The sequence below is a fragment of the Pyrus communis genome, chromosome 7 (assembly GCF_963583255.1).
Source record: "Pyrus communis chromosome 7, drPyrComm1.1, whole genome shotgun sequence".
In the NCBI taxonomy this organism is placed as follows: domain Eukaryota; kingdom Viridiplantae; phylum Streptophyta; class Magnoliopsida; order Rosales; family Rosaceae; genus Pyrus; species Pyrus communis.
This window is the reverse complement of record NC_084809.1, coordinates 8,332,563-8,346,722: the sequence shown is the minus strand read 5'-3', so window position 1 is coordinate 8,346,722 and position 14,160 is coordinate 8,332,563. Positions and strand designations below refer to the sequence as shown.

The window sequence follows — 14,160 nt, the reverse complement described above, 5'->3', positions numbered from 1 at the left end:
CAAATGGTAAAACTCGTTAAATTAGATGTTAGATTAATCACCGATAAAATTTGAACTCTTACCGTCAACTTCTTTCCAGTAAAGGACCACTTACGATTACTATTATTATGTTTTCGCGGATTTTAAGTGTAGGTGTTTTTTTTTTTTTAGAATATTTAATGGTGATAGAATATTTTTCTTTACTTCTGTCAAATATATTAATTTAATTATTCGGTTAATGGTGATAGAATATTTTTCTTTACTTCTGTCAAATATTTTAATTTAATTATTTGGTTTGGTGACATTTTAGTTGTATCATGCGTTGATTAATAATAATGAGTGGTATTGTTTGCATTGCTTTTGCTTCCATGTTTTTTTTTAATGACGCTTTCAATATTAGCAATCCAAAACACAAACACAAAGTTTTGAAAATTATCGAAACAGTTGCCGTCCGAAGGAATCTTACTATGACCAGTTGTATACAATTATACGTCTATACCACTGCTCTGAAACCTCAAATCATTTTGTTTCCTAAAAAGGCCTCTGTTTGCATTCTACCGTAAGAATGCAAAAGGTGGAACGAGGGTTTTCGAACAAATAATCAAGGTTCGAGCAGGAGGGCATCAATATTTCGTTTTCCTTCGGGGCCTTTTGTGTACCACGACGACACATAATCTCCATACACAACTTCACGGTAAAGGGCAGGAGTCGACTCGCTGATGAGCTCCGAAGCAGGGGATACTTTCACTGTCTTGGCCGGATCGTGAAATGTAGCCACTGAGAGTCGTGGCTGATGGGAATTGGTTAGAGCCCTATGCACGGCACTTCTGTACTTCCCGTTCGTTATTATCTGCCGGCAAGATAATCCACTGTTAGAGAACAAACGAAATTGATACCACTGCTCTACTAGTTCATCCAATTCCAGAAAACAATTCCTAATGCATGAAACACACTTTTTCTTTAAATCGACAAGAATCATACGAAAGCTCATGTTGGTGATTCAGTTGTCAGCTTACGGAGAAACGGAATACACATATATCAAAACTTGAAGAAAGTTGAGGTTCCACCGTAAAACCAATTGGCAGGATGGAAGAAAGTTGAGGTTCCACCATAAAACCAATTGGCAGTATGGAGAGTAGCCCAAACTCTTATAAGCCCATGCAGGTCCCTCCCCCCATCAATGAGCGACTCATTTTCAACACGCCCTCTCACGTGTGGCAAATTTTCAGCCTAACACGTGGACAACACAGCGGGATGAATTGGAGCGCTTGTGGCCGTTTGGCTTCACACGTGGGAGACAACCTGCTCTAATGCCATGAAAAAAGTTGAGGTTCTACCATAAAACCAATTGGCAGTATACGGAGTAGCCCCACCTCTTATAAGCCCATGCAAGAGCCCTCCTCCCATCAATGTGGGACTCATTTTCAACAAAACTAACCCTAAGAACGCCATTCTTAGTTTCAGACGTCACAGCTCAAGTCCACTTGGTACAAACACAAAACCGAACCAACCTAAATCAGTACCTTGAGTATTGATCTAAAGCCAAACCCAATAATCAAAGCCAGTTTCCTAATGTTTGAATTAAATATTACAGGTTCCTCCTCATGTCACAGTTCTTTGTAATCTCAGTTAAACCCAATTATTAAGACAAATCAGAAAGGACAATGACCAAGCCTCATTGTGTTCCTTGGGACCCAAACTTAATATATTCCTGACCAAAACACATAAAAACAACGAAAAGAGAGAGAAAAATAAATACGACGGGAGTATTGATGTCATGCCAACATCCAGAAATAGTGGTTGCCAGTAACATCATACAACTAGCAGCTCGATCGAGGACAAAATAAAGTTGATTAGGAAATTATGGCTTAACCCTTGCTAAAACTGTAAAAGCAGGCGTATGATCTACAATGCAACTTCTCATATATTGACAGATTAAGCAGCTCGTGAGTTTTTTAGTGTGTGATGTCCAACTGCAACTAAAAGTGCATGTACAAAGCAGTACATCTTAACTTGGTTGGCTACGCGTCCAGTCAACTTAGAACCATATTAACCAATGTTTCTTGTCTAATCACTTATCCTACTTGACCAAGACTTAACAAAAACTAACCCGAAGAAAACAAAATGAGGTTCCTAGGTCAGTTTGTCTTCAAGTCCCCACAGACGAATTAATAATTCCCTACTAAAACAACATGCCCTAAATCAATACGTTGAGCAAATAGAAAACAAAATCATCAGAAGCCTGCCCAAGACAGACAGATAAACACAATTACCTGGGCAAAAAAAGTTAATATTCCTACACATGGTATAACATATTGCTACTAGTAACTAAACCAATACGTTGAGCAAATAGAAAACAAAATGATCAGAAGCCTGGCCAAGACCGACAGATGAGCACAACTACCGGGCCAAAAACGTCAATATTCCTACACATAATATAACATATTGCTACTGGTACCATTTGATAAAATTCAGCATCATTTGAGAAATCTAAAAGCAACAAGAATACCATTTAATACATTCATCATGATTCATTCAAGCAATATTCTTATCTATTAAAAACGCCACCCAGCGAATGATAATTCCGCAATGACATGGTGATTGGACCGCATATATTCAATGGGGATAGGCACTAATTGACAACGGATGACATCTGTTATTAATAAAACAAAGGCACACTAATAAATTTGGCGTCGAGAAGCATGGATCAAGAAAATTTGACACTGCATTATAGAAAAAGAAACTTCAAATACTTGGAACACACCCTCCTCCCCAGTCCCCACTTCCACTCTGAGATAAGTTAAACCCCCTGCATTCTATTTCCCCTCCTTTCTTTCTCAGCAACAATATTTAGCCCATTTCCATAATTTCGAGCAAAAGTTTTCAACTTTATTATACTAAGAACTCATAACTAATTGAGTAATGTCAGTTCTTCAGCGCTTCAATTCGTTAAATAGAACAACCATATAACAACCGATTGGGTAGTGCTTATAAAACTAAAGACTGCAATTTGCTCATAGTTATAGGCAGCAAAAAGAAGAACAATGGTGTTTGATATTTGACAGATCGTAGAGTTTACCTCAGTTTGGTCAGCTAAAAGCACAACAATGGCGTCGCCGCCCAAAGGCTTCACCGGCACCCAATCGCCGTCCTTAAGCACCTCAAGCCCGCCCACCTCGTCCTGGACCAGCAGCGTGATCGCCCCAAAATCCGAATGGGACTGCAGGCCCAAAGTCAGCTCCGGCTGAGGACACGGCGGGTAGTAGCTAATCGTAATGTTCTGCCAAAACTCCCCCACCGCCTCCTCCATACGCCGCGTTTCAAGCCCCAGGCTTTCCGACACCAGTCCCAGCAGCTCCCGCGCCAGCGAAGCTATTCGATCGCTGTACTCGGATACCACCCGTCGGTAGTCGGCGGGAAAATCGGGCCAGCGAGTAGGGTCCCGGCGCGCGAGGGGGAGAGTATGGTGGTCGAAGTAATCTCTCCAGTCCAAAACGGTGTCGTCCTTCTCCAACATCCGGCTGCCGTACCCCTCCGACGCTGACGAGCTCGGATCGCACGCGTAGTTCAGCTTGTCTTCGACTGAGCTATCGTTGAAGAAGGTGAGGCCGGCGCGCTTAATGGCATCGAGTAAGGCGGCGGGTACGCCGTGATTGGTAACGTGGAAGGCGCCCCAGTCTCTGCAGGCTTGTCCGATTGAGGCCCGAACCGAGTCGCGGCGGGTCGGGTCGGGTCCGAATAGGTCGATGATGGGAACGTTGGTTGAGGATGATGGTTGGTTCGGTCGGTGCTGGGGAGGTTGAATGTATTGGGGCGGAACTTGGGTCAGACCGGCTTGGGCCAGGCTTTGAACCCTGATGGGCTCCGCCGCCGCTGCTTCCATTTTTGATCGAATTGGGATTCCCGGAGAGGTACACAGAGCGATGTGAGGACGATGATACCGATTTTATAGCCTGAAGCTAATAATTGGTATTGGTTCAGTGTTTTGTTCATAAATAACACTGATTTTATTTTTCTATTTTCCCGGCAAAATAACTTTTTTTTTTTTATCTCTGAAAAATAAATATATAAAAAAAAAAGGCAATTGAGCCAAATAATTTGAGTAATTAATGTGAATATATGGTTACATAAAAAATTCATGTGAATTTTATTTCAATCCAGCGATGTTAGTGAATTAAATATTTGGTTGTACTTAGCTGCATTTTTAGGACATATTTTTTTTGGAGAGGAGTACCTCCTCAATTTAATTTGTGTCTTGAGTCAATGAATTTTCTGTTTATACTCAAATTCATTTATTATTATAGACCACGTTAATTGTTGAAGTGAAAAATTTTGAGTCCCCGAACCCTCCCACAAGTAATTTTGTAATCACTTCGAGAAGTTGAGCACCATCTTTGCTTGCCATCAATGAGGGAAGTTGGGGTACTTGCAAGAATATAATTCAACGCTCAAGTCAATATTTATTCAAAACAATTGGATTTTACATGTACTTCCATTTTTTTACCCTCTCATATTTGATGGGATTATTAGCCCTTTTTTGGGCATTCAAGTCTTTGCACTAAGTCTCACTTTCCTTCTATTTTCCATGTTCCACAGAGCCAAACGCAAGACTCCCCTGGGTACAGCATAGGGAGAGTTTTGATTCTCAAGCTTAAAAATATTAGAGCATGTTTGGTATTCTACTTGAATTCAACTTTTTTAACTCAAAAACAATTTTTAAGTTGTATGCCTTAAAAACTTGTTTGGTATGACTATTTTTAAAAACTGAACTTAAGACTAACTAAAAAATATAGTATATTCTTTAAAAACACAAAAAATGAGTTTTTAAACTTAAACTCACTCATTTTTTTACTCTCCCTTCCCCCCTCTCACTCCAAAGCTATCTCTCTCTTTTCTTCTTTCTCCCTCCCCCTTCTCTCTCTCTTTTTTTTTTTTACCTTTTTTTATCTCTCCTCCAATCCGCTCTCATTATTTTCTCGGTTTTTTTCCATCACTCCTCTTCCTCTTCCTCTCTATCTCCTCCAATCCTCTCACTTCTTTCTCTTTTCTCCAATCATCTTTTACTTTCTTTCCTCTTCTCTCATCTTTCTCTCTCAACCCACTCTTTTTAGATTTCTTTGTCCAGTTTAAGTTGTAAAATTTAAAATATTTAAATCGCATACCAAACAAGTTTTTTAGTTTTAAAGAAAATTGTTTTCAAGAAAAATTTTTAAAAAATGTTTTGAGAAATTATAAAAAATTTCAAATAGGATACCAAACAAGCCCTTAATTTTTTACACTAGTTTATGATTTTAATTGTTATATTCCACTTGGCAAATGAAAATTTGATGATTGAGATTGTTTTTAAGAGTAATAAGAGCTAACGGATGTTAAATAAACTTATCACTTTAACCAATATTATATTTTAATAGTAATAAATTAAATCTACCATACAACAAATTATTCTTTATTTTATTTGCTTGAAAACTTTGAAGGCTAGAAACCTAGAAAACATAGCATAAAATTCTTACTTCAAATTACTACATTCAAGTTTTTACTACTATACAACTTTATGTAGGCAACAAAGAATTAAAAATTTGATTTCGTAGTAATAATTTTAGCTTAACCTACCTACCGAATAATTTCTGACTACGCCATTGCATGTTCCATCTCTTTTTCTGAAAAATTATTAGTTGATAGCTTCGCTACAACAATTCACCCTTTTAGAGGCCACTAGCGTCAGAAATTGAACTAAATTTCCACGTTTCATGTTCTATGTTCCATGTTCCATGTTCCATGAAAGTGTTTAATCAGTTCCATCTCTTTTTTTTGAAAAATGACTAGTTGATAGCTTCGCTACAACAATCTACCATTTTAAAGGCCACTAACATAAAAAATCTAACCCAATTTCCGCGTTTCATGTTCTATGTTCCATGAAAGTGTTCAATCGTGCTTCTCTATTTTCATATCCCTCCCTATTTTACTTCCACCCTCTTTTTTTATTTTTGGTCGAAATCATTTCCACCCTATTTCAGATGCCCGCCATTGGCCTCAAATAGTCAACAGTAAAAGACCAAGCTCCCACGGTAAAACTGGATAATCCAATCCAGTGGGCACTGAACAGAAGTATCCGATTACATCTGGATTTGGTTTTGAGTGACCGCCTTATCCCAATTCCATATCCCCCCCTCTCACTCTCAATTTCCAATGCCAGAAAGACCCGTCCTTTAGAAAATCCGATTCAAAAATCGTTTCCAAACACCCACAATGCCACCGCCGGCGGCGCTCTCAGCTTCCTCCTCCTTCACTCTCCTCTCCCCACCTCCCTCCCCAAAACCAAAGCTCCCGCCTTTCTCCCCCAGAAAACGCTCCTTCGCCATCACCCCACGTCGCCACCCCCTCCACTCGGCTCCCTCCTCCGCCGTCCGATGCGCCGTCATCGAAAAAGAAACCCCCGAGGCCCACCGCCCCGATACCTTCCTCCGCGAGAACTCCTCCTCGTCCTCCGTCCGCGCCCGCTTTGAGAAAATGATAAGAGATGCCCAGGACACTGTCTGCGCCGCCATTGAGGCCGCGGACGGTGGCGCCACATTTAAAGAGGACGTGTGGTCGAGACCCGGTGGTGGCGGAGGCATCAGCAGGGTCCTCCAGGACGGCGCCGTTTGGGAGAAGGCTGGTGTCAATGTCTCTGTTGTGTACGGTGTTATGCCTCCCGAGGCTTACCGAGCTGCCAAGGGCGCCGCCGCAGCTGATCATAAGCCTGGCCCGGTTCCCTTCTTCGCTGCCGGAGTTAGCTCGGTAAAATCTTGAGTTGTGCTGTGTTTGTGAACAAAGAAATGTTGGGTTATCTTATTTTTGTGTGTGTAATATGTGGGGTTTGATTGATTGCTTTCAGGTTTTGCATCCGAAGAACCCATTTGCGCCTACTTTGCATTTCAATTATCGGTATTTCGAAACCGATGCTCCCCAAGGTTAGTAACTCTGTTGTTGATTGTACATTGCTTAGCTAGGTGGTGGTAGTAGGTAGGCAGGCTTGAATCCGTCGTTTATCGAAGTGCTGAAGAACTAAATGATCTCAAATTGAGTATATCATTTTCGTTCATGCTTATGTTGAATAATGCAAAACCAAGGATTAGACGGATTGGCAACGGATGGGTTGAATTGGACGTTAATCTGCAGAGGTTGTTTTTACATAGAAAAAATGTGAAACCCTTAAAACATAGTCCGCTGGGCACTCGGATTATGCTCACTCACATGCTATAAATGATATGTTGAGATTCTGAGTAATGCCTTTGTGGGTTAATTAACAGTGAATAATGATAAGAATTGCAATGTTGATAAAACTATCAGTTACATTAGCAGAACAATATTAAGATTTGTGACCGAGGTAAGATATTTCTTCTCGTCCGCATCTGGAAAATTTTCCTGTTCCTTGTATCACTCGTGTATATATAATTTTATGAAAAAAGAGAGCTGCTGGGACTCTATGTTGATTTGTCATATTTGTGCAGATGCTCCTGGTGCACCAAGGCAGTGGTGGTTTGGGGGTGGTACTGACTTGACACCTGCTTATATTTTTGAGGAGGATGTTAAGCACTTTCATTCAGTATGTACTCACAACAAACAACTTTCCTTGTGGTGTTTTGTCTCTGGTGTTTTAACATTCTTTTCTTTTGAAAAACATTGGGTGGGTTTGACTAACTGCGTACTAATGTTAGCCTAAATCTGTAGGTTCAGAAAAGTGCTTGCGACAAATTTGATCCTGCCTTCTATCCTCGGTTCAAGAAATGGTGTGATGATTATTTCTATATCAAGGTATTTCACCGAACCTTTTTCACTGTTATGTATTATGATTCTATAATATGGCGTTGATGATGCATTGATGTTTTCTAAACTCTAATAGTCAATTTGGACAACTTCTCAGGAACTAACAAAGACGTGCCTGTGTGCCAAATAACTGCGTTCTTGTTTCTGTTTGCTTATATTATACTGGGGATATTATTCTGTGAAATGAGTATGTTGACGTTCTCATTGTAATGCAATTATTTGTGGATTGTGATTGTTGTCGTGTCAAATAACCAATTATTACAAATGTACTGAGGTTTACCCATCAAGAAGTTCCTGATGTACACATAAAAGGCATAACATTCAATACTACATCCACTAGGCATGTAATGTCTGTACTTTCCCATGTTTGTGGATTGCAGTCAATGAAGGGTAAAACCCTTTCGCCACTTCCCAATCATTTACTCTTAAAATACTTGTTTATTTTTAATTACGATGCTGACTAAATGGGTAAAAGTAAAACTATTAATGATTTTGGACTTGGTGCAGATGTCAAATTACTATGTTTGCCTGATATTATTTTGCTTTATATTTGACAATCATCTTCGTATGCAGCATCGAGGTGAGAGGCGAGGACTTGGAGGAATATTTTTTGATGATCTAAATGACTACGATCAGGAGATGCTTCTTTCTTTTGCCACTGGTATTGCTTAGAAAAATAGAATGCTTTCTTTGTGTATTTTCTGTTAATTATTTCATTCTTGTTGAGCGACTAAATCCTCTTCCTGCATGGACTTCTGTTGACATGAAGAATGTGCAAATTCTGTGGTCCCTGCTTACCTGCCGATTATAAAGAAAAGAAAGGACCTACCATTTACACATCAGCAGAAGGAATGGCAGCAATTGCGAAGAGGGCGCTATGTCGAGTTCAATTTGGTATGAAAATAAGTCCTTAAGGCATTTAAAGATTTTCATATCATCAAGACTTAAGTAAATGAGATCTAATTCATCTGTTTCTTTTAAACAAAAGGTTTATGATCGTGGAACTACTTTTGGACTAAAGACGGGAGGTCGAATTGAGAGTATTCTCGTCTCTCTTCCGCTGACTGCTCGATGGGAATATGACCATGTAAGCGATATTTTATTGACAGTACTGAAAATGGAACAGTTTGAGCTTTTGAACTTGTAATTGAGGGAGTGATCTTATTGTTTGCTGTGCAGAAACCAGAAGAGGGAAGCGAAGAATGGAAACTGTTAGATGCTTGCATCAACCCAAAGGAATGGATTTAAGGTTTTGAAGTTTATCTTTATTGTATGACCTTGATTTTTACTTCTGCCCCCACTCCTTGTTTTTCTTATATCATCTTCCGTTCGATTTTTTTCTTTAGTTTGAGAGTTAGAGGTTAGCAGTCGGTATCTTGATCAAGTGTAGTATATGTACAAGGCGATGTAAGTTGTGAATCCCGAAAGAATTGTCGTCTTTTGTAAGATTATAAGTTCTTGTTGAATAAATCTCGAGATGATTAACATTTTTGAACTTCTTAATATCCGGTAAACTAATCTGATAGACGGACAAGTTGATGTACGGTTTTTCCAATGGAAGAAGGCTCGGAAATGAATACAAACTCTTTTTTTTCCACGTCGTGTTAGCAAGGTTTTCTTTCTCTTCTGATTGCCTTGCAATTGAGGGTCGGAAATGAATAGGGTTTTTCCAATGGTGACCAAGTTGTCTAACATCAGGCTTGTGGCGGAGAAATCCCAATTCTTTTCTTGATTAGCTACATCATACAACTGTATTTTGGGGTAGAAAGGGCTTCGCGACACAATGCAGAAAGAAAAAAAAAGATCGAGATGGCTACATAACTCCAAGACAACACGTTAAATAAAAAATACAAACTAAACCAAATTGTTAACTTTTTGAACCCAACACTCAAGTCGTGTCAAACTCATGGTAGTAAACTACATGAGTTTGCCAAGAAAAAAATTTGAAGCTGGTTGCCGATGCCAGTTCCAGTTCGAACTTTGGTACAGTAAAAACTTATGGGGAGAGAGAGAGAGAGAGAGAGAGAGAGAATTGATGCCAATTGATGAAGATGGAATGCATCTGACTGGGGCAATGCTTGATCACCACGAACCCCGTCCGTCTAGTTACACAGCCTAAGATCTCACTCGAAGCAGAGAAGTTGCTAGCTATAGTGACAAGCAACCCAATCAAAAGTTCAAAAACCAAAAACCATACACTTAAGCAAATACCGCTTCAGATGCAGATACTGATTCAGACAGATTAAAACATGCAGAAAGATTCAAATGCAGAAGAGAGTTTCTAGCAAGGCATAAGGGTTATAGTAAGGTTAGGATATGCGGGACATAAGGTTTCAAATATGTTTGGTAACCAGGATATGCGGGGCGTAAGGTTTATAGCAAGTCATGTCACCAGCCTTGAAACCAGGCAATCGTGAGCCCGTTACATGCCACCACAAGAAACTTTGTCATAAGCAACGACTAGTTGTTCTTGTAGAAAATATGTTGGTAAACCACAAAGTAACATTTCTACAAGGCGTGAAAAGATGGTAACAATCCTTAAGTGGTGACCATACAAATATCAAGCACCAAGTTGGAACTTCAAGTCATGTCTCCAGCTCTGAAACTAGGCAATCGTGAGCCCGTTACGTGTTACAGTTGTTGGCTTTGTGGTCTAAGGGATTGTTTTACACATGCTTCGACAAGGTGTTGCAGATGGACATGTGCAACAACTTTTGCTAACGACTCTCAAATTGTCGTAAATTCCATAATCCTCTACTACTTTTTGTTGCCTACTAGTTTGACTCCATAGTTGTTGCTTATATCCATCAGTAACATGTATGCCGTACGCTGCGTATTGTGGATTTGTTTACATCTTCGTGAAATAATCGTCTTCATGAAAATAAAGAGTGAATGAATAGATTTCTTAGGAAATATCCTCAAGCATAATGTTGAATCAAGGTTTGTCGTCCAAGGACCAATAACTCTTGCTTCTGCAAACAATGTCACTATATCCATAATGGCAGGAACAATTGAGGCAAGAATCTTGAGGATAATTAAACAAAAAGAATACTGAATAATATATAAAAGAGTATTACATAATCTTACTATGTCAATACGATCGATGTTTCAAACGCAAATAAAGTTACATTATACCCCAAGAAGGGAGGGAACGAAAGCCTCACAACCTGAGTGTGGGATGTTTTCACTAGTTCCCAGTTGCTGGTGAAACTAAAGTCTCTACATATAGAGCAAATGCAAGCCTGAGCTGCTTTTTAGGTTTAAGAACACTTCTGTATCTGTTTTCCTTTAAATCATATAACTTTAAGTCACCCTCTCTTAAGGCTATGAAAACTTTATCATCCTCTGAAACGTACACGGGATGTGAAAGGTCTTGATCTTTCAGCACAATCAGTTTGGTCCAAGATTGTTCAACTCCATATTCCATCATCACCCATATTTCTGTATTCCCAAATCTGAAATTGTCAAATGAACACAAAAGGTGAGAACTTTTGTAAACCCCAAGATCTGCCCCCAGAAATATATCTCCGAGAACATTGGGTAACGACACTAGCTCCTGAAATTTTTCCTTTGCTAAATCGAAAGAGGTTATTGTTATTGATTTCGGATCTATTGATCCATCTGCACGACGTTTAACGTTTAGCCAATGTAGGGCGCCGTTCAACAACAAACCCCGCTCGTCCTCAATATTATCGAGACCTTCAACAATCCTCCATGAACCCGTTTTCAGTGTGAAGACAAAAACTTCATAGGTTCGATCTGCACTTGGACAGTTGCAAATGACTTTGTAATCATCAGTCGCAGAATCATAACCAAATCCATAAAATGCTGGATGGAACGGTTCTGGACTGGGTTTTGGTATCTCCTTGGAATTGCCAGTACAAGGATTCCACAACAAAGTGTAATGGCAATTTATAAAAAGACAAACCAGGCCATTGCTAGAACCCATGATCCGCGCATTTCTGTTGTCAGGCTGCGTTAATGGTAATTTGTGCCTTCTGCAGCGTGGAACAACTACACGACTAATATTTTCGTGCTTGTTCTTCGTTAAAAATGACAGTAGTGATTCGTAGTCTATCGACTTTATCAGAATATGCCGCCTGTTTGTAAACATTAGCAGCCTCAAGTTGGTGCTGTGTCTAACTGCTTGGCTGCGCTGTTTTCTAACAAAATTAGGGTCGGAGATTAAGGTACACCATGACTTGCATACACGCCGACATCGTAGTAAGGATTTCCCAGGAACCCATGACAGTATCTCAAGGATGATGTCATTGTTGAAAATACAGGCGCCATCATCAGAGGGCACCAGTTGCGTCTCTCGTTCCAGGAGGACGCCGTCCGCCATGTTAATTAGATTATCAAATCCATCTCATCTGACTGCAAAAAGATCCATAAAAATGTCAGAACAAAAATTGAAAGAAAAGTAGAAAAAACCTTAAGGCTTTTACGTATGTAGGGTTTATAAAATGAGAGGAGCTGGCCAAGTTCGACGTGCCGCAAGAGCTAGGAATTCGATCCTATACTACCATTTAAAAATTTCATAAAATTTTTGCCATGATATTGGGACGAGGAAAGAATAATCAACAAATAATCATCTGAATCATAGAGTTCAAGCCACGCCAAAAAAATCAGAATCATCCAAATAAAAAACCCTAAAATAGTTGTGAAGTTGACGAAACAATCTGGAAAGATGTAGAAAAAAAGAATAAAATTAGCAAAATATGTGTTAAAGAAAATCCATACCTGTGATTATCAGCGGGGCAGGTGAAGGGAAGAAGATGAAGAGACAAAAGCTTTGTGCGTTTTCCAGGGAGGAGCAGTGGGAAGCAGGGAGGGGAAGATTTTAAGTGAAAGTGATTCTGCGTTTGATGCGTTATTTCGGAATGGGTGGTCATTTTAAAGAAGGTGTGCTTAATTGGTATTTTGAAGAATTTTAATTATTTAATAAAAATAGGGGAAACGAAGAAATTGTGGTGCTCCACAGTATGCGGGTTACCTCGGGGGTGCGTCTATTTCACATTTATTTTTTGCGGATGATTCGGTTATTTTTTTGTCAAGCATCAGTACAGGAGATTCGGGGAGTTCTAGAGGTGCTTGATTGTTATGTAGACGGTTTCGAACAACTTATTTACAGGGAGAAAAGTTCTTTATTATTTGGGGCAAATTGTAATACACGGCAAAGGAAGAAAATTGGGCGGTGTACCAGTATTCAAGATAGGGAAGGGTTAGGGAAGTACTTGGGATTGTTGGCGGATTTTGGGCATTCCAAGTGTGCGGTATTCGAAGAAGTGCGGAAGGGTATGGATGCACGGTTTAGCGGGTGGGCAGAGCAATATCTATCACAAACAGGTAACGATGTGTTAATCAAGGCGGTTACAATGGCTATGCCAAATTATGCGATGTCATGTTTCAAGCTTCTGGTGAGTACGTGCAAAGAGATGGAGCGGGAAATAACGAGATTCTGGTGGAGGGGTAATAAAAACAATTCCGGAATGCATTGGATTGCGTGGGAAAATTTGAAAAAGAGAAAGGAGGGGGTTGATTGGAGTTCAGGGACTTCCAATGCTTCAACCTTGCATTCTTGGCCAAAATTGGGTGGCGATTAGTGATGGCTCCGGATTCGTTGCTGGCTCAGGTACTTAAAGATAAATACTTCCCGAATACTACTTTTTTGGATGCAAAGTTTGGGTGTAAATCTGTTGGTATTGACAAGAGTTTACTAACTCAATACCAAGATATGTGAGTGATAAGTTTACAAACTCTATCACACCTCTCCTTTCTCTCTCAATAAAATTGGACTAACAAATGGAGAAGGGATAGGAAATAACAAGCTTCCACGAAACACACTTTCTTGATATATGAAATAAAAGGCAGTTTACAAACTGATGAAAAAAAGATAGAAGCTTACAAGCTTATGAACCTGAGAGAATACAATCAAAAAATGGGATTCGGATCATTCCTAAAGCCTAGCAAGAAAGGCCTATTTATACAAAACAGAAATTAATAAACAATAAGACAACACATGTAATAAGAGATGGTGTTCCACCCGTTCAAACACATGCAGCAACTTTGGATAGTTGGCACACACATGTCTTGCATCATTCCAGGTTGTAATCACAACCTTTCGGCTAGCACATGGAGGAAACTTTAGTCTTTAAAGTTGCAGCATGTGTGGATACAACTTGTAAAGAAACTAACAGCCATCAGCGACCTTTTACAGCCTGTTTTGAGTTGAATTTCCAACACGCCCCTTCAAATCAAAACGCCTTCATGCCTAGCATTTCACACAATAACCTGAATGGTTCAACTGGCAGTGGCTTAGTGAAGATGTCAGCCACTTGTTCCTTTGTGTGACAATAGACAAGCTCAATTGTC

General features: G+C 39.7%; 3 protein-coding genes across 3 annotated transcripts; 1 reads left to right on the top strand and 2 right to left on the bottom strand.

Moving 5' to 3' along the window:
- Positions 1 to 423: 423 nt before the first annotated feature.
- Positions 424 to 3,942, bottom strand: LOC137740045 (jasmonate-induced oxygenase 1). The gene is made up of 2 exons (XM_068479833.1): positions 3,059 to 3,942; positions 424 to 829 (listed from the first exon to the last, which is right to left on the bottom strand). Exons 1-2 carry the CDS (start codon positions 3,860 to 3,862, stop codon positions 581 to 583), a joined length of 1,053 nt encoding a protein of 350 aa, XP_068335934.1. The 5' UTR covers positions 3,863 to 3,942; the 3' UTR covers positions 424 to 580.
- Positions 3,943 to 5,993: 2,051 nt separating this feature from the next.
- Positions 5,994 to 9,288, top strand: LOC137739700 (oxygen-dependent coproporphyrinogen-III oxidase, chloroplastic-like). The gene is made up of 8 exons (XM_068479374.1): positions 5,994 to 6,756; positions 6,854 to 6,929; positions 7,470 to 7,564; positions 7,690 to 7,773; positions 8,359 to 8,446; positions 8,555 to 8,679; positions 8,774 to 8,872; positions 8,965 to 9,288. The coding sequence occupies exons 1-8, from the start codon at positions 6,226 to 6,228 to the stop codon at positions 9,031 to 9,033; spliced, it is 1,167 nt and encodes a 388-aa protein (XP_068335475.1). The 5' UTR covers positions 5,994 to 6,225; the 3' UTR covers positions 9,034 to 9,288.
- A 1,520-nt stretch (positions 9,289 to 10,808) lies between these two features.
- On the bottom strand, positions 10,809 to 12,578 carry LOC137738778 (F-box/kelch-repeat protein At3g06240-like). The gene is made up of 2 exons (XM_068478251.1): positions 12,529 to 12,578; positions 10,809 to 12,158 (listed from the first exon to the last, which is right to left on the bottom strand). The coding sequence occupies exon 2, from the start codon at positions 12,128 to 12,130 to the stop codon at positions 10,973 to 10,975; it is 1,158 nt and encodes a 385-aa protein (XP_068334352.1). The 5' UTR covers positions 12,131 to 12,158; positions 12,529 to 12,578; the 3' UTR covers positions 10,809 to 10,972.
- Between the last annotated feature and the right edge of the window lie 1,582 nt (positions 12,579 to 14,160).